The 24,069-nt window shown below is 37.3% G+C and overlaps 1 protein-coding gene across 1 annotated transcript; it reads right to left on the minus strand.

The window, feature by feature from the left end:
* Nucleotides 1-564: 564 nt before the first annotated feature.
* Nucleotides 565-22,573, minus strand: ttll11 (tubulin tyrosine ligase-like family, member 11). The gene is made up of 10 exons (XM_086152243.1): nucleotides 21,466-22,573; nucleotides 17,712-17,811; nucleotides 16,388-16,521; nucleotides 14,046-14,336; nucleotides 13,682-13,966; nucleotides 12,766-12,861; nucleotides 12,561-12,673; nucleotides 5,630-5,875; nucleotides 5,455-5,561; nucleotides 565-3,147 (listed from the first exon to the last, which is right to left on the minus strand). The coding sequence occupies exons 1-10, from the start codon at nucleotides 21,970-21,972 to the stop codon at nucleotides 2,840-2,842; spliced, it is 2,187 nt and encodes a 728-aa protein (XP_086008369.1). The 5' UTR covers nucleotides 21,973-22,573; the 3' UTR covers nucleotides 565-2,839.
* Between the last annotated feature and the right edge of the window lie 1,496 nt (nucleotides 22,574-24,069).

Consider the following 24,069-nt stretch of genomic DNA (forward strand, 5'->3'; position numbering starts at 1 on the left):
ACCCACTTGTTGATGGCAAGAAGTTTTGCTTCCTCCGAACTAAAAAACACATGGTAAGATGCATACTTTGAGACCAAAACATAAAAACAACTTAAGGGCTGGGAGAACATTGTAGAGATAATGGTATTTAGCATGACTGATCCCCTTCCCATTCCACAGCTTTTTAAATAACATTAATGTTGATACTGAAAACAACAGCTTTGGAAAAAAACGTTACATCCTTTTTTTCCAAGTCATTGACACTGTTGTACAACCAAACAACTATTCATTGTTACTAATTCAACCTGAAAGGCCAGCATCAACCTTGGAGAGGGACAGTTTCCCAGATGATGAGCATATGCATGTGTGTGCAATGTGTGCATAATTTATAATGAGAGCCATTGGATAAATTAATGGTTTAGACTTATGCCTGATCATTTACTGATAATTAATTTATAAATTTAACCATTTATTTAGATGCAATTTATATTTGATGGATTAATTAGCCTTACCAGTTAATATATCTTTTGTCATCGACAAGTGTTGGTATACCCAAACGACAAATTCACAAGGACATTTTCATCATTAAATTATTTTTATTTTCTCCAAATTATCAACACATTTTTCAAATATCTAATTTATGGAGTACCAATAACACATTCCTCTCTGGGAGAAAAAAAAAATCACACCTTTAATGCTTTTTTTGGTAATAACAAAAAAATTCAAACATTAAAACAAACAAAAAAAACTGGCATAATAATTTAGCAAAATTACAGTTCTGCTTTCTCAAGCACTAAATATAGATAGTTAATGACACCTCTGGTACCAGTGGGTCTCGAGAAAAAGTGAGAAAACTCACTCCGAATTGAGAGAATGCTCAGTGATAGTAGACTGAGGAGACAACGGTAGATGGTTTTGTGGTGAACAATTACAAAGTTCTTGGAACATGTATTTAAAAAATCTATTTCAGGCTGACTTTTAAGCCTTGTTCAAGATGGAGATTTAAACCTTCAACAGGCCTCCAACTACATCACACATCCCTTATGCTGTGCCCTTTAATGAGCCCTTTAGGGGAATCACCCTGGCAGGACAATAAGGATGGCATGGGGAGTCTGACATAGTGCATATATTTTTACAATAAGATGCCGATGATTATATCATGGCTAACAGTTAACATTAGGGAAGCTCTGATACATTTTCAGGTCAGCTATGGAGCTAAACTGATACTTTTTCCCAACAAGAACTTACCAATATTTTGGAGTAAATCATTTCAGATACTGATGAATTGGCTTATACTGAATGAGCAATTAAATATTCCATTGCAGCCCATTACAGGCAATGACTGTCACAATAGCCCAATTACATGGGTTGACAATTTGTCATTAAAAAACATCCATATGAAGTCAGTATATACATCATATAAAAGTTTTAGTTGCCAGATGAAAATTAATTATTATTACATAATTAACATTAATGTTTCACAAATGTTGGTGGCCATTTGAGAACCTGTTTCTAATCATATAAAATAAACTCCATATTAGATCTCCATATTAGATACCATACACATTTTCAAAACATCTCAGGCTATAACCTGGCCAATTCAAAAGAATGTGCCGGTTCAATTGATGAAATTAATTTAATTTTGTCTTTTAATTTTGAAGAAAACCACAACCTACTTCAAGTTAGCAGTCATTATATACTGTACATCTTTGTTTAAACAGCAGCCATAGCTTCAAGTGTTTATGTCAAAACAACTTAGTGTTCTTTGATAGGAAAAGTAGTAAGTTTCCCTTAGGTCCTGATTTACATTTCATATGTCAATCAAGTTAACTTTGTATACAATTTCGAAAAAGAAATGATTAGCTGTCCTGTAAAGTAGCTGATATTACAACAGTGATCTTTTGACGCGTGCATGATATTTAACGGAGGTTTTCAATATATATGAAACTGACAGTCACATCACATATCTAACATGATTTTATTGCAAAAGTTCTAATGCTTTTAGAAAATGTTATGCCCCATGCAATTACTTGGGAAAAAAATAATCCTCCAAGGCAGTTGTGTAGTTACAAACTAATATTTCTATAACATGCTGGAGGTCTAAGGCTGCCTGACTGGAATAGCTGCGGAAATCAAAAGTGGGATAATGTGCCGGCGTAGCCTATTTTCCTTTGAGTACTTATTCACTTAACTCATCATTAATGGGCTCATGAGGTGCAATTGCACAGCTGAGTCACCGGCTGCTAACAGGCTTACACCATTGAACCAAACAGAAAAAAAAAAAAAAGTTGAGCATATTCTCAAACTCGTACGTACACAAAATATTCACACTCTCAGTCTTGCTTACATCCAACTCTGTGCAAATGTTTTGTGCAAGCTCAAGAAATTGCACATCATAGTCACTCCCTTACACCAAGCTTTTTTTATGTGTTAATGTGTTGATTGAAGCATCTTAATGTCATCCCTGAAAGAGTTTCAGTGTACTGTATGTGCTGCCAGATAAAGGTGAAGGGTAGCAAATAGCTGCTCAGTAGATTTGGAAAGTAATTGAAAAAGCAGCCATATTCTCTTCATATTTGACCGTGGATGGGGCAGAAGAGATAGCCCATTTGCATCCCTAAGTCTATTAACACTCTTGCCCGCATGCAGGTGTCTTCCTTCCTCCTCCCAAGAAAAGCAATCAAGCTGAGAACAGTCCTGTGAGTTTGCCAGCAGGGATGTATTGGGCCTCTCTCATCCTTCAACATCTCCTCCCTCAGGAGGACCCCAAAGGGGTGATAGACATCTCATTGCCTGGCTTTCCCTGAGGAGACTGGAGGTGACATTTGGGAATTTGGTGATTAGTTCAAGCCCTCACCTCTCAGTTCTCCACATTGGCCCGAGGCACACGAGGCTTGAGTCTCTGATGTAGTCGGTAGTCCTGACTGGCTGCTCTTCGGAGCGGTGCTGGAGAGTTCAGAGGAGGGTTGGAGAAGCCCACAGACCTGACAGACCGCGGCAGTGCACGGCTGCAGCTCACTGAGCGTCGGTCTTCCACGCCCGGCTGCAACTCAAGCTGAGCCTCACACAGCTCCAGCAGAGATACTATCTGCTCCCTCAGGCTCAGGGATTTGAACCTCCGAACTCCAAGGAAGAAAAAGGCTTCAACAAATGCTTGGAGTCCCATTCCTGGATGAAAAGAAAAAGGAAGGCTGACTCAATATACCAAATGAAAAGGACTGTGGGAATAATTTAGTTTCTTACGAAAGAACCCATCAAAAGCGGCAAATAAAGAAGTCTTTTTTTCCCCCACGTAACTATTATTTTTAACTTATTTTAAATTTTAATTTTAATTTTAAAGTAATAAATACTTATCAATTTACAGAATTTAACTTTTCAATCCTTCAATTTTTTTTTTTTACCAATAAGTACTTTATAAAGAGGTTCTGGGAGAGATCAGTTTTAGTAACAAAATGTATACATTTCCATTGTCTTTCATTTTATTTTTAATTGACACTCAAAAATAACAATCTCTAAATCTCCTATGTAGCTTACTGGTTCCAGTGACTCCTCAGGATAAAATTGAAGCCAAGGCTTTAGCACTAGCTTTTATGACTTGGCTTATACAGCCATTTATTTCCTTCTTTGAGTTAAATTAATGCTGTTTTTCTGTTTCAACTAGCTGTCACTAAAGTCACTACAGACCTTATATCAAGAGGCCATGCTATCACTTTGTAATGACAGTTAACAGGACCAAATATGGATCGGTGAAGCACATGTTATTTTGTTAATTTGCAGATGGTTATGTATTGTTTTACTTTTTTTACGGTTTAACTTTTTTTTTTGGTTTGTTTTATGGTTCCTGTTTCATTTTCCTTGTGAAGTAGGCACTTTTGAAAGCTGGCACATAAATAAAATGGTACTGAAGCTATGTTGCATATTGCCTGGAGGGGAATCAAATCTCAAACCTAATTTACAGGACAAGGTTTTTCCAAATGTGATTCCTAAAGTTTCATAAAAACAACTTTAAATAAGTTTGGCTTATTAAAATCATTCTGACTGAAGTTGTTTGTTTCTGAAATTTCATTATTATGTCAAGACACTGTATATTGACCTAAATGAAAATACACAGGAATATATTTTGCTCTTCTTTAAGGTGTCTTTAGGGCTAAGAACACAAATTTCAGTCTGTTTCAAAATATTCCTCTGTAAAATATCTCCTATTATATTAGTACTGTGTGTCATCATGCGTTGGATAAATACAGATTCATAGTAGTATTAATTTTTAGACAAATCGGAAATTGATCAGTCAATCACCATCTAAATATTAAAAACAAATGCTTCCACACATTTGTATGCTTCCAAAAAGACACATTAATATGTTTACATATGACCTTTTCAGAAATAAAATTACCATAACCTGGCCAATTTAGTCTGTAAGACATGCATAAGGGGGGAAAAGACAAGAATTCCAGAGTTAGAACAAAAAAAGGTGCTTGTTTGTTTGTGAACTCGAAGTGTCCAGACTTTTGACCACCAAATAGTAATCTCTTCATCCTGTAATGAAATTTGCTCCAGGTGATCCTTTGATACCATATTACTGAGTAAATAGATAAAACCTGAACATAAAGAATAAATAGAATGCTTCAGGCCACAGGCAACCACAAACACAGAGACCTAAAAATTCATGTACAATCAGGTGTATATGACAATAAACATGTTTTGATCTTTGGGGTGCTGTGTATGATTGTGCACTAGAGAGGCCCCCTATACCACTCAGCTGCAACTGTACTCTGCTCATTAAACCACCAACCACCTGCTTAGGTAAGCTAATGCAATAATTTTATCACTACCTTAAGACGACAAGGCAGAGCTTAAGTTTCAGCCAAAAGTCAACTAATGATTCTTCCTCTGCCTGTTGTTTTCAACTTGGAGGAAGAGGAAAGATGATGTCAAATCAAACGCATTGCTATGTAAGTTGCTATGAAATTCCAATCTAGTGCACTCAGATTCAATACCTTAATGTTTCTTTTTACTAAATTTCCAAATGAACTGAAAAATTAAAAATGTTTCCATTACTTTTATTTAGACTCCCCATAAATCCTATGATGCTTCTACACAGAAATAACAGAGTCTGACTAAAGTCTCCCTGAATGCGTATGAGCTCATTTTAAATTCAGCCCACAATCTCTCCCGAACAGGCCCTTCCATCTTGGTCCATGTGATCTCCATCCATCCGCTTCCCCTTGCAAACATTCTCTGCAAGGTGCAACGTCTGAATAATTCATGTGAGATGGTCTCTCCACTGTCACATTGTGATATCAGCTCATTTCAATTATGGGAGCACAGTGTCAGAAGAAATCTGACAAAGAATGACAAGCAATTATCTCAAGGCACATTATTTGCTCGGAGTCTCAAGGATACCCAACAGCCTGTCGTCTACATGGTGTTGCTTTGTGATACTTTTGTGTTAGCATCAATGCAGGTACGTGTTACCTGCTTCCTTCGAGTCAGACAATGCTCCCGACCAGCGTCGTGTAATATCTATGTAGAGGATGTCTACTGAGGCCATGGTGAAATTACTGTTGGTCAGTTTGCAGGTCCTGAATAAAAATGGAATCAAACATTAATTTCAGACCACTTTTTTATATTTCACATGAAATTAGAGTACCTGATAAATGTTCGGAAGGCAGTGGGCCCCAGACGCATATTGCCTTTAACGCCAAGGAAGCGTATGAACAGAGCTGAGATCCGTTCCACAAGCCGCAGGTAGTTAAACTGCTTGGTATACTTGGGGTAGACCTGCTTCAGACACAGAGAGGGCAGAGCTCCTGTGTCATCCAAGAGCCTTTCTGGGTACTTGGCTTCTGTAGAAATCTCCTTCCCTTGATCAAACCCGCTGGGCTTCGATTGGGAACTTTTGAGATGGAATAACAGGAGACAAGTCAAAACATGAATCAGTTGCAAGCGGGAACAATTCTCTTATATCTGCAAGCAGACATGTTAAAATAGCAACTCTGGAGCTTTAAAGGATGACTAGGGATTTCATTACAATGTAAGGAGAAAAATAGGGATGGCGATTGAGAAGCGGTTTTCAAATTAACATTGGAATACTTTGCTTCAGAGTTTACAAATCATTTTGACACTTAGATCCAACATGAACAATTACATGGCCATGGACAACAATGAGTCATGATAGAGGGAAGAAACAGGAAGGGCTTTAGGCAAATCATTTTCAGTTGGTGAAGAAAACCTGTCTAAAACAATACAACATAAATAATTCCCTGTAACATCAATTTAGATGTTAAAAACTATACATGACAGAAAAGCCCACAGCAAAACAAACCACATAAATACCAGCTTGACCCATGAATCAGCACCTAATCTTTCAAACAAAAGAGGGATTGTAGTAACTATAACATGTTAAAATGCTGTCAGCAGACAACCCTTCATTGCTGCAGCCAATAAAGCGAGAAGCTTTCACTAACCTCAGTTACAATAAGTTACTTAACATGGCACACACATAGCACAGTTCCTTTGGGACTGACAAATTTGATATCCCTTTGTTTTACTTACAGTACCCAATGACACATATATATGGATATATAAGTGAATCAATGCAAACATGACAAGAAGTAGGAACAATCCATAAAAGCTATTTATTGTTACATACATTGCTTAGTCAAGTCTAGTTTATAAGAGAAAGATAGAAGTGAAGAAGATACCATGGTTTATTTCCATCCATATTACTTGCATCGAGAATTCTCAGATCATGGCAGGTAAACGTCTTCTTAGGCTTTTGTTCAAGCTACACAGTATATTACAATTTATGTATTCTTTACACATCAGATGTCTGAACTCCTCATCCTTCCGGAATCAACCGACTGACCGACTTCTTGTCACCAAAGTCAGTGAGTCAAAACAGATATCTGACTACATGGAGTGAAATAGCAATAAAGTTTTGTCAGTTACTCAAAAATGTTACAGCCACCTGTGACTGGCATCAGAATGAGCATGTCCAGCACACTGTGTTGGCTGTAGGCTCTTTATATTGTGAGTAAATATGAATACCATTTTTCTCTCCAATTCCACAGGTGATAAATCCCCAATGTAGCTCTTATATCTAAGCCTTCATAGCATCTATATTTATAGATTTGTGTTTTCCAGCAGTCAGGCTGAGTAGTGGCTTTCCCTCCCTGCAGTTCTAAACCACGAGACCATAAAGCCAACCCAAAAAGCTTTTGTCAGCGGTTACTTGCGGCCAACTACCTGAAGTAAATAAATGCACTAGGCTTTTCAGTTGATTCTGCACAAGAAAAAGGGAAGAATAATGTTGACTACAGGACAAATTCTCGTCCCATTTATTTTAATTCCCAGGCTTTCCCCCCGGTTACACTCCCTACCTGGATCTGTAGCTTAAGGTTCACAACTAAAAAGTTAGAAATAAGTTTTCAATTCTCAGAGAAGACAAAGCTCATAGATTTAAAACAATAGATAGGTAAAATAGGAAAAAAAATTCAGACAGGAAGGGGAATTGGGGCGCAAGCAGGAGAATGACTGAAATAAAACTATACCCAGTAGATACCGCTTGAAAAGCCAGAGTGGCTGTCAGTAGTTGCTTTATTCTATGAAGGACATTATTCAAAGACATCCTGAACTTGCAAAAAAGATCCATATTCCCAGTTTAACAGCCAGTACCGATAGTAAGGGTAAATATTACATCACTCATGTTAATTGGTCAAAAGGACTCGAGGGACACTAGTTTCATTCTGTCAATCATTTCCGACTGTGACCGGCAAAACACAGAGATCGGACTTGAATACTGCAAAGCGACACTTAAGGGCATTTTCACATTTTGAGTTAAATTTGACCTGTCTACTTGTCAAGTAATGACCTGTTTGAATGGCGATAGTTTACTATAAGTTTATTTGTATAGTTTACGATTACTTTCCCAAAATAACATAAGGTATTGGCAACTGGCAACATGCAGTTGAATTATAGGAAGACTGTTGCCACACAAGTGGTGATGAAAGGACTGTAGTTATATTGATTTTTTGCATACTCTTGCAAATATGCTAAGTGGACCAATGGTTAATGGATAGAAAATGCACATGGTAAAAAACATGATTAAGTAGGTCTGATATTATTTCTGGATCAATTGATAAGCTTATCAACATAAAATTTCATTCTTGTGCTTATCAGTTTATTTGTTTGATGTAGTTGTTATCCTGGGAAACTGGACTTGAAAAATGTTGAAGTGATTGTACTATTATGATGCAATGATTGTAATATTATGACACAGGCAGATAAGGTTGGAAAAGCATTACTTCTGTTGGATAACAGCAGTATGCATTCAACATAGTGGATTATACTGTTTTTCCACAATTGCTGTTGTTTTTTCCCTACAAAGAAAGCACCACATAGTTCCTTTACGGTCTATCTGAATCCCAAAGAATGGTGCTGTGATACGACCAATGTTGCCGCTATTGGAACAGCAGGTCATAACAAATCTACTAACACCCAGATCCTGTTTAAACTTTGCCTTTCACAATCCCTTCCTCACTCTCACCCCTGACTTTGCCAATTAATATAGACCGTCTGAGGGACTTTCTGCACCTCATAACTAGTGAGGAGCCAGGAATTTTTTGTCTCTATTTGCTGCTGTATGCATTTGTGTGTATTGTGCATTTGACGGACATATCCCTCGATCTTTGGTGTGTTTTGCTGTACTTGCTGGTACCTATTGTGTATGAAGTCACCTTATTTCCCATTATTTCCACAGTTGTCACTTTCAAGCTGAGCAGAGGGCCAAGTAGCTAGAAGAACGAAACATAGTTGTGCATTTGAGAGTTTGGTGTCCACAACTTAAATAATACTGTGTTAAACACGTGACAAATAGAAACACAAAGAGTTGCAGTTCAATGGAAGAGATACATTGCAATTGGCTTACAAGAGTTTCTCACTCCATGAATTAGTAAGCCTTGTGAAAAGTACTGCTTAATGTTTAATGGAATCGATCTTGCCGAAGCAGCCAAAAGGACACCACCCACATCTGTTTTGACAGGAAAGAGTGATAAAAATGGACACATTTTCAGAGACACTGACAGCCGGTCGGACAGTGAGGGAAATATCTGTAAACACTCGAGGACAGAAGAAAATGATGAATCTGACAAGATGAAGAAAAGACGGGGCAGCAATTTTTTAAAAAGAAATACAAAGACAGCATGCCATATGTTAGAAGAGTGTGCACAAACTGGACAATGCCTATTTCTGATATGACTTGTTCTGGTAAATTAATCTTCAAAGCTAATAAAAAAAAAAACTCGAGATTGAATAAAAGTGTCAATAAAGTTGTCTCTATTCAAAGAATGAAATGAACCATTGACAAAAATAGTGTTGCAGACAAACATTTTTGTATACATTAAAAACCTAAAAATATGTACTAATATTAGACTAGGGACATATATTACTTAGTTAATAAAAAAATATCAAATACCATGAAAAAAAAACATTGCTTTTTGGGTAGCAGGTCAGTCTTCAACAGTCAAAAACTAAGGCCAGTGATATGATTGCTTAATTTTTTCCACCATTGTGAGGATGTTTCATTTCATTATTATAGTGCTATTTAAACATTACTGGCAAATTTAGAGATTGAAAATATTTTTGCAGCTTATTCATTCATTGATACAGAGACTATGAATCTTGCATTAAATGTAGTTTGCTTTTTCACTATAATATTGAGCCAACCTAATTGATAATATCTAATATTTAATTGGAGGGGTAAACTGTTTCTTTTTTGTAAATCAACAATGCATGACAACCCCGTCACGCCATTTTACTTGTGGTTAATGACAGCTGAACCATTTTCATAAAAACACATCACAACCACATAAAATTTATGAATTCTTGATAAACATGTATCAAATCTATAAGTCACAATTTTGAACCGCATGGCATCATCATCAAGTAACCTGTGTTTTTAATTAAGAGTTTGGGGCCGTTTTTACTTTTTTTCTTGCAACAATTGTGGTATAAACCTCGTAACCACAGTAACCACGGAGCAAAAATACCTAAATGGGTGTGGGTGAGTGAAGCCATGAGGAGACCCAAACCAGATTGTCATAATATGCCTTCCTCTAATGAGTCCAAGTATGCAATGTGAAGATCAGCTGTAAATTATATGCTGAAAGTATATTTGCCTGTGAATGTAACCTTTTGTTCTCACACACACCTCTCATGTTAGCTCATTATTCAACCTGAGAGAAATAACACACAGAATTAATGAGGTAGGCAAGGGGAGAACATGTCAATGGCATAAGATCACTCTACTCACAATTCCACATTTATCTCTTCCCACATTCTTGAAAAAGGCACTTAATCCTCTTTCCCATTGTTTTTTCAGTTTTATCTCTTACATAAACACACACCATCATACCTTAGGACTTACAATTTTGACTCAACTGCACCCATGTAATATTTGTGTGGTAAGTTTCCACTTTTCTTTTCATTTATCCTCGCCACTGAAATGTATAGGCAAGAGAGGCTTAATCACAAACGAAATTTTGAATGACTGAGTCCAAGTCATCCCACTAGAGATGAGCTGTCACGAACGCACGGATTACTTGAATTTACTTTGATAGACCATCTGGCGATCTTGGCAATCACTTTTTGAATGTTAAAAGTTGTGGATGTTGTGTCTCTTCAAAGAAAACTGGAAATAATTGGGGGCGGGGTGAAATTCTTGATATCTGTCAATTGTTAAAAGGCCTTGAAATACCTGTAAAATAGTTTTGAGTCATCTCCCATCAGTGATTAAAAAAAGCCATCACCTACAAAAGTGGTGTTATGCAAGTGAAGTAAGGTTGGTGTCAAGATATTTTCATTTACTTTCACATTCAAAGTGATCAGAAATGCATGAGTCATTCAGTAACCTTGGGTCCTCTGCAAACAAGGGAATTTAATAGATATTAAAAATACCTTCCTGGGACAAAAGGGGTATATGAACTCTGCCTCACTGGAAGCATGTTTCAATGCAATTAAAATGTATGATATAAAATATATGTGCATGTGTATGTGTATCTTTGGATTATCCCCGCCCTCATTTGTTAATGTGCATAGGTCCCGCTTATTAGCATGTTTGTTTTACTAATATCAATGCTTACTTGGTCAATATCTAAAACCGTATGCCCTTAACCTTCGAGGTAAAAAGATACATTTTTTGGTCCTTTGTTCATATGGGCAGATCCTATTCCATTTTCATGATTACTATGACTTGATGAACTATTTCCCTTTTGCTAGGATGGTCATTTATTTCAATGCTATTGCTGTTTTCTATGATTCCAGGTTCTGCACCCCTTAAGACTTAAAACTACTAAACTTATTGCTGCATTTGTCTACTGTGTTTGTCCCTTGTTCAGTAACATGACAACCTCCAAGAACATGAAGACACACTATAATTCCAAACATGACAGCTTGAAAGCTCATTGTCCTTCACATTATAAACCTTGTCCTTGTCAGTGTTGCCTTTTTTTTCTACTATTCACTTTAAGCTCTGCTGCACTCTTATAATGACAGTGAATGACACTTCATTTTCAAGATCACTGTACTTGCCTCTTTGATGATGCACAAAACGTGACTGTAAATTGTAAATACTTTTAGATTTCCTATTAAGATATCTGTACTACTTGGAGTGCTTTTTTGAACTAACATAGTAAACACTGTAAAGAAATTATCACAGAAGGAGCTAAAATAAGATAATTAATTGATGCTTCTGCACTGTAAAGTACAAAAAATATACAAGGTTTAAAATGAGGGACTTGGGATGAGATGTGTCCAAAATAAGAAGATTAGCAATTAGTTCAAAAGGAAATGCATTTTTGACATTTATAATGCAGATCCATCCAGAGTGAATCGTCCAAAGACAATTACATCTCTGCTGATCAAGCTGGATGAAAACATAGCAACGCAGAGGAACAAGGATTAAACATATTACAAGGGGATTACAGCAATATGTTCCTGGTCATGAATACAATAGTTAAGTACGTATTATCTCTCACTTGCAGAATAAAGCGGATCAAATATCTGGGAGATAATCTAGGCGAGAAGTTTGAAGGAAGAAGACAAAAAAGAGGGTAGAAGCAGAAAAAGAGTAAAGAAAGGGAGATGGTGGTAAAAAACACAAACAGTCAATCCTCTTGTCAAAGAAAAAAAGTTAAAAAAAAAAAAACAGGACAGGAATCAGGAAAAGAAAAAAGGAAAAAGAAATCCAAATGGTGGAGGAGATTTATACCCAGGCACCACACAGAGCCAGTCAACCAGAGAGATTGAGCCAACAGACTTGGACAGTAAAGTGTAATTTTCTATCACGCCTCGGTTGAGTTTAATTTTTTCCATTTTACAGGCTTATGGAGAGCTGTTGAATGGTACAAAGCTGTGCTTAAAGGAGGAGCGGGTTATCATGTACTTAAGAGTGGAGTCTTAACACCAAAGCAAAAAAAGAGTGGAAGCTGTATATATGAATGAATATCAATTTAAATATATATATATATATGTGTGTGTGTCTGTCTGTCTGTCTGTCCGTCTGTCCGTCTGTCTGTACATACATTGAAGGTTTCCGTTGGCCAGGGTCCATTAGGCGCAGAGTGTCCCTGATAACACCCACTTTGACCTCCTCATCCACTGGACTGGGGACATACTCGAATGTTCCAGGTGCAACCTGGAACGCACACAAGCATTTATAAAGCTGTAAGTGAACTGTACAGATAATCTGAGCATTAGAATCATGATAATATTTAGATTTGGTCCTACTTCTTGCTCGTGTTCTATTCTCATACTGGGGTTGGAATTGACCTCCAGTAAAACTGGCTTCAGGTTCTTCATCAGCAATATATCAAAGCCTAATATCTGAAAAAACAAGAAGGACTGAAAATGAAAACTGTTCCTTATATACATGCAAGGGCACTGCAAAAGAACAATAAAAGAAATAATTAATGCATGCCTGATATCAGACTGGATTGTCAAACAATGACCAATGAACCATTCTTTCTTCAGTCAGACACAACCTTCAAATCGACGTTAAGGGATTTGACATTCACTGGCCTATCCTTAGAGCAGCATCTGCCTAAACCTAATGACTGCATTGATTTGACACAAAAACATTAAAATGCTAAAATGCTGTATTTAATTGGGGTTTGGCGAGAGTAAAGGTAAAATGTATGCAAAGAATGACACTGGGTTACTTAAGGACACCACAGAGCTTAGAGACACAAATAAAGTTAGTCAACTTGAGGCTAGGGGTTTAATGACTCAACTTGTGATTCAATTTTGTCAATGATAATAAGCTCTGTTTGATACACTCACATTCAAGTTGGAAAAATGGAATCAAAATAAAATTTGATCTGAAATTCCTCATTATGTTGGCATGTTTCTTCAGGTTAATTAAATAAACATCTCTCTACCCCTCATCAACAGGTCAACAGTTGCTCAGTAAAGTCAACTGAGAATGTGTTTGGAATATTTTTTTCTTGTAATCTGACTTGGTACTTTGACTGTTGTCAGATTCTTTTTTTAATATGCATTTTGCTATGATGAATCAGTCAACCCTGCATAAGATAGAGGTGTGCATGATGCATGCGATGTTAGGTCACAGGAACCTGACTAATGTGACAGTTATAAATCTAGAGATACCTCACACCAAATTAACTGGCAACTAAATAAAACAAACCTGGAAACATGTGGGTCCAGGTTTACCAGGTGGTATATCAGCCTGATAGTAGACTTTAAGATCAGGCACGACAGCAATGATAGTCTTGATCACAAGAGCAATGATGTCTGACCACACTCTCTTGATGTCAACACCTTTAGCAGCCAGTCTGTACAGCACACTGGACAGAGTTCGCTTGCTGCCGGTATTCTGGCTGTCAGAGTGGACAAAGTTGCCACTGTGGATGTTCAAGGAGTAGTTTGTCAGGTGCATGAAGACATGACTCAGATTCTTCTGGCTTGGCTCCTGCAGATAGGGTGATTTTAATGATCTGGGGTCAAGTGGCTTTAAATCTTCAAAGTCTCATTAATGCAATCAGGGTTACCTGATAGGGCTCAGTGCAAAAACGTGTCAGGCCTTCTTTGGCAATATAGATCTCCAATGGCTCAAGGGACTTTATCAGCACATAGAGGCGGATGTCAAACTTGAGTTTGTCGATGAGTAATGGCTTTTGGATATACTCCTGGACCACAGCCTGTTTGGCCTGTGACCCTGCCATGAGCTTTAGGTCTGTCGGGTCACGAATGAGGTAGATACCATCCCCCTGAGAGCCACCGTCTGGTTTTACGATGAAGGTGGGATTTAGTGTTGCATCATGCTCCTTCACCATGCGAATCTGCAGAAATCAGATTTGAAATCAGAGAATAAAACTTGAGACAAATTCTGTCAATGCATTGCAGAAGACAAACTATGCAAAACAATGTGTATAAAAGGGTAGTTTTATACATGCGTGTCAGTTTAACCCTTAGCTGCACTGCAAACATGTGAGACAGAACTTAAACCTTTACAAAATCTATATTTTGAATACATTTGCGTATAATATGAAATGTACCTGCCTCCATTCTGAATAATAGTGTTATAGAACCATTAAAACCAACATATTACAGATGAGGTGAAGTCAAAGCCAAACAACACATTTCTGTAGCAATCATAAGGCTGACATAATACCTTACTGGATTGCCAAAACCTTGGACAGTTCAACACAAAATTATTTATCAAGGTGAAGCCAGCCTTAAGAGTTTCAGACTGGAAGCAATTCAGGCCACTGCAAACTGAGCTGGAATGCATCATTTCATAACATTCTACTGCCCCCGGCTGGCCATTTGATAGAATGCAAATGATATTTTGTAAATGAGTCACAGGTTTATTTTGAGTGCTCACGCTATTACTGTACCTCCCTGATTAAGGCCATTCATTATTAAATGCTGTAAAGACAAAGTTATCCCACTTGAGATAGGCCTTTCTAGATGAAACTCATGCCAGGCAAAGACACTTAGCTGCTTTTATTTTAACAACAACAAAAGGACGCTGCTTTTAAATTAATGAAGTACTACGCCCAATTATTTATCTGGTTAGCCCAAAGTCTATTTGGGCCAACCAAAAGTGTCTGTGCTACCTATCAGCACAGACACTAATCATCCCTAAATTCTTTTCATCCCCTTTTCTTTACTGGCATCAAAGCACCAAATGGGTGAAGAGATAAGATAGGATGAAATTTTTGCAAACTAAATTGTCATCACATAAGGTGAGTTCCAAACTCTAAATTGAAAACAAAAATGTCATCGTAGTGGAGATACTATGCTTGATTCTGCAAGCATAGACTTGATATACATGCAAAAACTGCATTAGGAGATTGGGAGAAATGAGCATCAGGGCCATGTTCTCTACAGCAATCACTGAGAGTCCTTTCAAAATATTAAACAATTCAGTGACAGTTGTCTAAAGGTTTATTTTTATTTGTGACACTAACTGTGTTTCCTGACAGTGTCATTTTTTTCTTCTGAAAGTTCTGTGACATTAACGCTAACTATAACTATATTATCTGCTTACCAAAGAAGAGAGGGGCAATCTTTAAATGTGTTTATTGACATCACCAACACATTCTACTCAGTCAGGATTTAGGATTTTGGCTCTTAAAAGTCTGACAAAACATTGAATTGTTGCTATAATAAGTGAAAACCAATTGGCTTCTGCCTAGATCCATAAATTACCCAAGCGTGCAAACAGCCCTATGATTTTCTAATCTATTTCTTGGAACGCTGTGCTTCCAATTTAAAACATTTACGGTCATTTAATGACAACAGTAAGAACGGATTAAAACTAAATACTAAATAACTAGTGACCATTGCCTCATTGTGGCAACCATAAATGCAGGCCTTGTCAGATTTGTCTGTAAGACGACAAGCAAATGTTTAAGTTCTGATTGGTCTTTAAGATTGGTTAAAAGAGACACAGTTAAAATCTCTTATCAGTCGTGACCCATCTGTCTTCTCTTAGCGCTTAATTTCTCATCTACATTCTCTGTGTGTGAGGAATTCAAATGTTCTGCCCAATGTGTCAGCTTCAGCGATCAACTGATCCTTGGTATTACTAATGAACACATGGAAGTGCTGTGTTAAGGCACTGAACAGTAAATTAAGTTATAGTTGATAAATGTAGACGTACTATGAAAACTGGGCAAAACTTTGGGGCTTTTCACATTTCCAGGACGAGACAAGGTTTCCCAAGACATTCAACATTTTCTCTATTTATTTTTCCATTTGATTTTCATTAAAAAAGATTTAAACATTTCAGAGAACTACAAATTAACAAAATGTAATCTATTTTGTTTTACTTAATGATTGTTGCACTAGCAAATAAAAACTTTTTTGTGTGCGTTCAGTATACCTGTGTGGTAAACTGCTGGTATTCTTCAGGCAGGATCCAGGAACGCGGATAGAAATCATATTCCTCTGGAAACAGCTCCTGCATCGTTCGTACTGCCCGACTCAGGTTTATCTTCCTCAGCATCTCGAGCATTCCTGTGAGCAGAATAGGGCTTCAGAAAATGAGGTTTTCAGAAATTAAAACACTCGAGGCAACAAGGTTTGTATTTGTTTATGGTATATACATTATGTGACAGGAAAGGAAAGGAAAGGAAAGGAAAGGAAAGGAAAGGAAAGGAAAGGAAAGGAAAGGAAAGGAAAGGAAAGGAAAGGAAATTGAATGTACCTCTTGGGACTTATGACATCAATTCCCAGTTAATATCGACACAGTCATGTCATGTTATATATTATCACTCAAAGGAAAGTGAATGATAAAGTAGGAAATCTAGTGATGGTTAATTGCTACCACAATAATCTGTCAATCATAAAAGAAACTAGCAATAAAGATCATGCTCTGTGAATATTAGAAGTGTCACGACCCATAGAAAGGTTCTCCAAGTCACCTCTTCTTCTCTTTTTAATGTAAATTGAGACTCTTTGCATTGCTTTCTCAAAAAGTTGATTGCTCTTTTAGAGAGGTGTTTTTGAATTATCACAGGATTTAAAAGGTTTTACCAATTCGGAGTCCAGGGTACATGAAGGAGCCCTTGCTTGCCCCCTGCCCAAAAATCCCCTTATATTTGCTGTTTTAGGCATTTTAGCTGATCCAGAGTCCAGGTTAAGGCTGTAAAGGCTTGTCTGCAATGGCACCGACTTTGAATAGCACTGGCCACATACATAAAACTGTTTAATACTTAATACGTTATAGAGTCTCATTTTCACTTAACTGCTTTTGTATGTTTAATATATGAAAGCTTATATCCATAGCTACATGTAGCTTCATAAATCTCTATGTTTTTGCCTGATATCTGACATTGGTAACATATCTGTAGTATATTGCCTCCATGAAGCATTTTAATTTTGTATTTCTCTCATTTACTCTTCCTATCTTTTTTATCATAAATACTTTTTTTCCGAAAAGTACAGTGCTCTCCTGGGGGGAGAAAATATGCACCAGAGAACTTTGACACAACTAAAGAATCTAATAATGCTGCTACCGTTACAATCTGCCAATGATAAACTACATCCATTTCTTTCACTCAATCTACATCATGCCCATGGCATGGTTAGATATACGGTTAAGATGACCAGTAAGCCACCTGATTCTTTTTCGTCTTTCTTTTATAAAGACAGGTAAACAAGCAATAAGTAGGTTGAGGAAGTAGGAGGCAGAGTCAATAAAATACCTGGGAACTTGTTCACCTGCCCAGAGACAATATTTTCATTGTCATGGAAGGAAACACCATGCCAGTAGATGTCACAAGCTGACCGTCTTCCCAGAGGAAACTGAAGAAGGGAGAAAGGGGAAGCACAATAAAATAAAAAGACATTGCATGATAACAAGAGAGATATAATAGATTGTGGCCTGTATACATTACACTATGCATAAACTCAATAATCACAGATTGCCACTTTAGACTTTTGGTCTCTTCCGCTGTAGGTCTCTCTCTGTAAAACCTGAGTGTTGTGTATAAACTTGAAGTATATTCCACTGAACTAGGAATACTTTAGATACATTAAAAATGATAATGCATTGATTTTATTCTGCATATTTAAAAGGATTTTATCTGTCCGTATGATTCAGCACATTTGCAGTGTCCTGAAGGCGATCCGAGAGTGAAAGGATAATCTGGCTTGTCGGTTCATGTTGAGATGAGCTTCCAGAAAGGCGAGGTAGTGATACTATAAAAGGATTTAAAGTGTTAAGAAATCCGAATGGCACAAGGCCCAGATTTCGTCCATTACTCACATTTCTCCTCACACACAAACTCTCAAATCAGAAACTATTTGCTATTTTCTGTTAGATTAGTTAGTAAAAAATTAAAGGTCAGGTTTCATCCCAAAATAAAAAAAATAGGATTCCAAACAAGATGCCCATTTCTTTCTTTTCACATTTCAGTTTTAACAATGTGTATGGATTCCATTCCCTTTTGTACACACTAAAATCATGGCATACATTTTTTTCTTTAATTTAAGTTTTAAAATTTTTGAAAACTTCCAGTCTGTGAAAACAGCATAAATTGTAACGTGAACATGGACCTGCCTTCAAGGTGTGGTCAATAAACACAGTACAATAAAATTATATGACTGGTATGAAAACAAACATCAAGTGTATACAAAAAGACAGAATCAGTGAGAGTCCTGAGCTATTATCAGACCTGATATTTGTTTTTTTAAAACATTTCCACAAGCTTCTGGGCTTCATTTTGGGGGTGGCAGTTGCACGCATGTTTTAATGGTTAGTTGACACATGCATTAGAAAATCACTTTTTACATGCCACGTTGCTAGTTGAAGAAGTTGTACTATATGGAAGTTGGTTATTATAACTAGTTTGATCTTTCATCAGCAGTCCCTTGTTAAGAAATATTACTTAATGTTAGAACTGAGTAAATTTGCAGTTCAGATGAATGTAACATTAACAGCACCACCCGTCCTCCACTCTGACACGGTCTACACTGCATCACTGCCCAGCAACAAGGTAGATCCCTGACAGTGCAGGATCTCATTAATGACGATGCATGTGAGCGTGCCATAGGAAAACTCTGCTTGGCAGCTAAGACTTAAGATTCAAGTGTGTAAATATCTAATCTCATTAGGGAAGAAGGTCAATTTCATTGAGTCGTTTCTAAAATAACCATTTACTTGAGGGATAAGAATATCCAATTGTTGGTTGTCACTTCATCAATGTATACACTGACACCTGACTCAGGAACGTTTTCATTTGAACATCCATAGTTGTCTACCAGCTCGTGGTTAATCCAGAAGAGAGGCATTGGTTATGACAAATGGCAAATGTTATCCTTACTTAAAACAGACGCAAAAATCACATTCCCGCAAAGATAATTGTCAAATATTCTACCACCATCACTCTGACTCTCAGGCTGCCACTGTCTTTCTTTCAAAAGAGGACTAAGAGTCTAATGGATTAGAAAAGCTTATTGCCTCTTGCTGTTTAAGTGCATGCCATATGCTTGTTGAAGTTGGTAGTCATCTCTCAGTCAGCCCAGAAAATACTGCAGAAATGTAATACCTTAGACCAACATATACACCTAACTTCAAGCGAAATGTACAAAATTACAGAAAACTCACATTACAAAACAGTTCTCATTCTTTCTTTAACTGCTGCTTGATTTCTTGCCAATTTTTTTAGAAAAAAAATTGTTGAAATCAAAAATAATTTGTTACCAAAGTTGAATTTATTCTGCATTGATTTTAATATTTCCCCCCCTTTTTGCTAAGTAAATTTTTGTAAAACAGACTTCGGTAGCGTTTTTCCTCATTTTAAAGATGACTAAATGCCATATAACTTGTAGCATATTTAAAGTTTGTCTAACTGTTAGTAAAGTGTTAGCTAAGTTGCAAATCCATTAAAAGGATCGGTAATAGAATCGATCTTCATTTCACAAATAGATTGAAAACAACTAGGGTTTCAGTTGCTTAGGGATGTTGACAGGTACTTTCTCAATGGCACACATTGTATTGACTCTGGTGCATCAATATGACAGAGCTAGTAATGTATAGCCCAACTACAACCTTTCAGATGGCAGCACTGGATGGGTTTAAGTGTCATTGCTTGATCCCCACTGACAATCTGAGTCTTTACCTCACCTGTCTGCTCACATTGCCCTCTGTTACTCCTCATGCATAATGGAGAGCATATTCACGATGGGTGATTAATTGCGTCCCATTCAAGCTGCGGTGGAAGTGAAAAAAACATTGGTGTTTGCTGTTTGAAGTAAGATGAACTGGATTAATTAGCCCTCTCATTAAATATTTCTCTTAATTTAGAAGAATGTTAACATGCGGCTGTCTCTTTTTCATTCAAGTCACACACACACAGTGTCATGTAAGGACTGGGTTAGAGCTGATCCCGTCATATAACTCAACATACTTAAGTGTTTGATGATTAGTAACAGTGCCGGTCACACAAACTGTGATAGACACCAAGAATGAACAATAAGTTATCAAATAATGATTGTAACCCCCAACAAGAAAAAAAGATGTCATTCTTTTATGGATGAACATTTGAGATCAAATTCCTAAAATTAAACTTCAGATTAGTATGATTTACTTCCTTAAAATGTAGTGCTATGAAGATTTTGCACATGGGGAAATTCTTAATTTAGTTTTTAAAGTTTTGGCAGATTTCTGTCAATATTAATTTCACCAAGCACTAACAACCAGCCAGGTAATTTTGTCTATAACTCCATTGCAAAATGTTTGATCTTACTGCAGTTTACAGATGACAGAAGTTAACAGTAATGCTGACTATTAACAACTGACAAATATTGGGCTGTTTCTGCAGGGTAAGTCCATAAGTGAGCTTAACTTCTAATCATTTTTAACCATTGGAAAATATTCTCAGGCAGTCTTTCCTTATATATGAGATCTCCAGGCCAAATCCAAGTCATCAAATCCCTCCTGAATAATTCTCATCATAAGAACCCAAGTGTGACAAACAGTCAGTACCAGTTTAAGGAAGGCAAGAAAACACACAGAACCTAAACCTTTACAATGTTACTTTAACTCAAGACATTCAGATGGGAGATCTAGTCATAGTAGATAAGACGTTGCTGTTTTTTATCTGCGAGGAAGAACATTCCCCCCCATGGTCCACTGGTAAAAAACAGTCATTGCTATGCACAATTATTACCCAAGTATTACCTGGCAAAAATCCAATTTTGTTTTTGTGGCAACCCTGAACAAAACTTTTATCAATTTTAAAATTAAAATCAAAAAATCAAACACATATTATAGACTTGGTTCTTTAAAATCTTACAAAATATTAGAGACTCTAAAAAAAACATTATTTTTCATTATCCTAAAATCATATTCTTTTTCATTCTAAGATTCAAATGGATGACCTTTGGTTGAAATTGTTTAGGAAAACGATCTCAAAACCTCAGAGACGAGCACATATGAAACATTATGAAGCCCACCTCTCTCCATTTTAGCTGTTTTATGCTCATCTTCAACGCCTCCAGGGAGGTTTTAGCTTTGGATGTGTCCACTGTTACGGGTCGTCTCCTCTTGGCAAGTTTAAATCCCTCTTCACGCCGCTTTTCTTGGAGGTTTTTTGTCGGATGGGTGCTCAAGTAGTTCCCATTAGTTTCCGACTTGTCCTGCAGACTCTTCACTTTCATTTGAGGCGTCCGTTCATCCACTAATTTATTGGAGTATTTTCCATCATGAGCAGCTACCTGCACTGAAGTCTTCTTCTCATTTCTTCCCTGTCTATTGCGACTTTTTGACCTGTGTTTACATGTGACTGAGGCTGCATCTCCAGCAGCTGTGCTGATGCTGGACGGATCCGGTGAGACGGTAGAAGCCGGGGGGGAAAACAGCGATGCCTGCTCTTCGATGTCCACAGACTGCTTCTCCGCATCATCGCTAATCGATTTCATTTGCTCCAGCTGATTCTTGACTTCCACATAATGATCACTCATTATGCGCAATAACGTTAAGTGACGCGCCTGGGTAGGGCACGGTTATACCAAAGAGCACTGTAACCGGACACGTGTAAAGTAACGTTATTTTGATCAAATATGGCACGCATTGCTAGCTGAAATGCTAATCAAATAGCAGGATTTAAGCGTCTTGACACGCGATTTTCCAGTGTTAACAGATAAGGTTATGTCCGTCGTATTTGAGGAAGCCGTAAACGGTCAATTGTTCAAACAAAGCGCTAGCTAACGGCAAAGGCATCCTTTTAAATTATTTTCATAGATAATTTCAAAATCGGTGCTGACTGACAGCAAGCAGGTTGTCTTTGACTTGAACTAGCAGCTAGTGGCAACACTTGTAGCCAGAGCAGCTAATTGGCGACTTCAAGACAGCGGAATCAGACGCTAGCGTGTCAAACTTAATTCAGCGTTAGCTGATATTATACTTCTACTACGATTGCTAAACTAAATGTACCTCTACATCTGCACAGAGTTTACCTTACGGACAAAGGTATCTGTTTTGGTAGTTCTAAGCAGTGTGGTGCTGATGCTCGTTGAGGTTTGGCGATGTGCTGTTTGACAGCAGTAACGTAGCTGCGGCAGAGGAGCCGAAAAAACTAGTCTCCATCTGCTTCGAACTCCGCTGATGCTGCTTTTACTGCCGCTCGTAATCTTTTGAATTATCAACGCATATTTGTTCTTTGGCTTTTTATGGTTGTGGTAAACTGTTTTTAACCAGATATTGCAAGTCTTTATTGAAAACGTCAACTTGACACACAAAAAGGTGTGGATAAAGCAATGGTATTTGATCTTTTAGTAAGGTTAAAATATGGTGTATTTTTTCTCTGATAGCATTTGAATGCACCTCATGGATGCCAGGTCTTTGTTGCCGCATCCACCACTGAATTAATGAATATCAAAAAATATATTTTTTTTAGGATTTAGCACAAATTTTCGATCGAATAAAGCACAAACTGAAATACATTCCAAAACGGTATACATTGAAAAATGTTTAAAAAATAAATAAATGCATGTGTTCGTTTTCAGTCTAAACAAAAGCGTGTGCGTTATTAATGTTTTTTTTCTTTTTCTTCAGCTCATTGCTGTAGTCACAACCGGGCTGTATTGAAAAGGGGGCTTTAAACTTTTGCATTGGCTGTGAGGAAAGAAAATGAATGGTTTGTTTTGGATACAAGATACAAATGCCATTTTTTTACTCATTAAACACACACACACACACACACACACACACACACACACACATCATTACTTTTACGTTCTCCCATCTTCCCGCTCCTGCCCCTGTCAACTCCAGCCTATAGCTTCTATTATGGGGTTGTAACAATATGTTTCAAGATCCCCATTTAATAATAAAATGTTTGGTAAACTAATATAAAATACAACAGTACAGTCTGATAAAATGTAATAGCTAGAGTCATGAGTGAATTCATCCAGCACCCAGTTGATATATTGTAGCATGCCGGGGGGCAACAAAATCAGGACCCAATTCAAGAATAACTTGTTTTCTAATTTTACCTTTTTAGTAGCCGAATTTGATAGCTGGATTAGTGAACACCCATGGGCCCTTTCTCTCAGCGGTAACAGTTAGACTGAGGGTGCACCCCCGTTATGAGAACCAACGGTACAGGTTAGTGTCACTCATCAACTACAACATTTTACAGCTATTCAACAAAAGAGTTCTCTATCACAGAACCACAAGAGGTTCCTAACAGTCATCATCACTCGCAAAGGATTCCGGGGTTCTGCCAGCCACATGCTGCTATATTCTAAAATCTGCACCAATGCTGTTGATGCTAGAAAAGTGGCCTTCGGGGATTTAATTCTTACTTCCTCTTTAGCACACTGTACTTGATGGACAGAACATGATGTTTCCATAATTCCTGACACCAACATCTGCCGAAAACAAATATTCAACATAGGCAACAAAGTATATAGATCATGAGATTGCTATGATTTAAGGGTTGTATTGTCTTGACATAATACCTGGACTTATAGTATCAGCTGAAACTAGCCTATGTGGAAACCTAAGTGGTAGGGTGATATCAAATATATTCCTTTGCCTTCTATAGGACTTTGATT

The sequence above is a fragment of the Fistularia commersonii genome, chromosome 9 (genome assembly GCF_037954325.1).
Source record: "Fistularia commersonii isolate RoL2024-O1a breed Wild chromosome 9, RoL_Fcom_v1.0, whole genome shotgun sequence".
Lineage (NCBI taxonomy): Eukaryota > Metazoa > Chordata > Actinopteri > Syngnathiformes > Fistulariidae > Fistularia > Fistularia commersonii.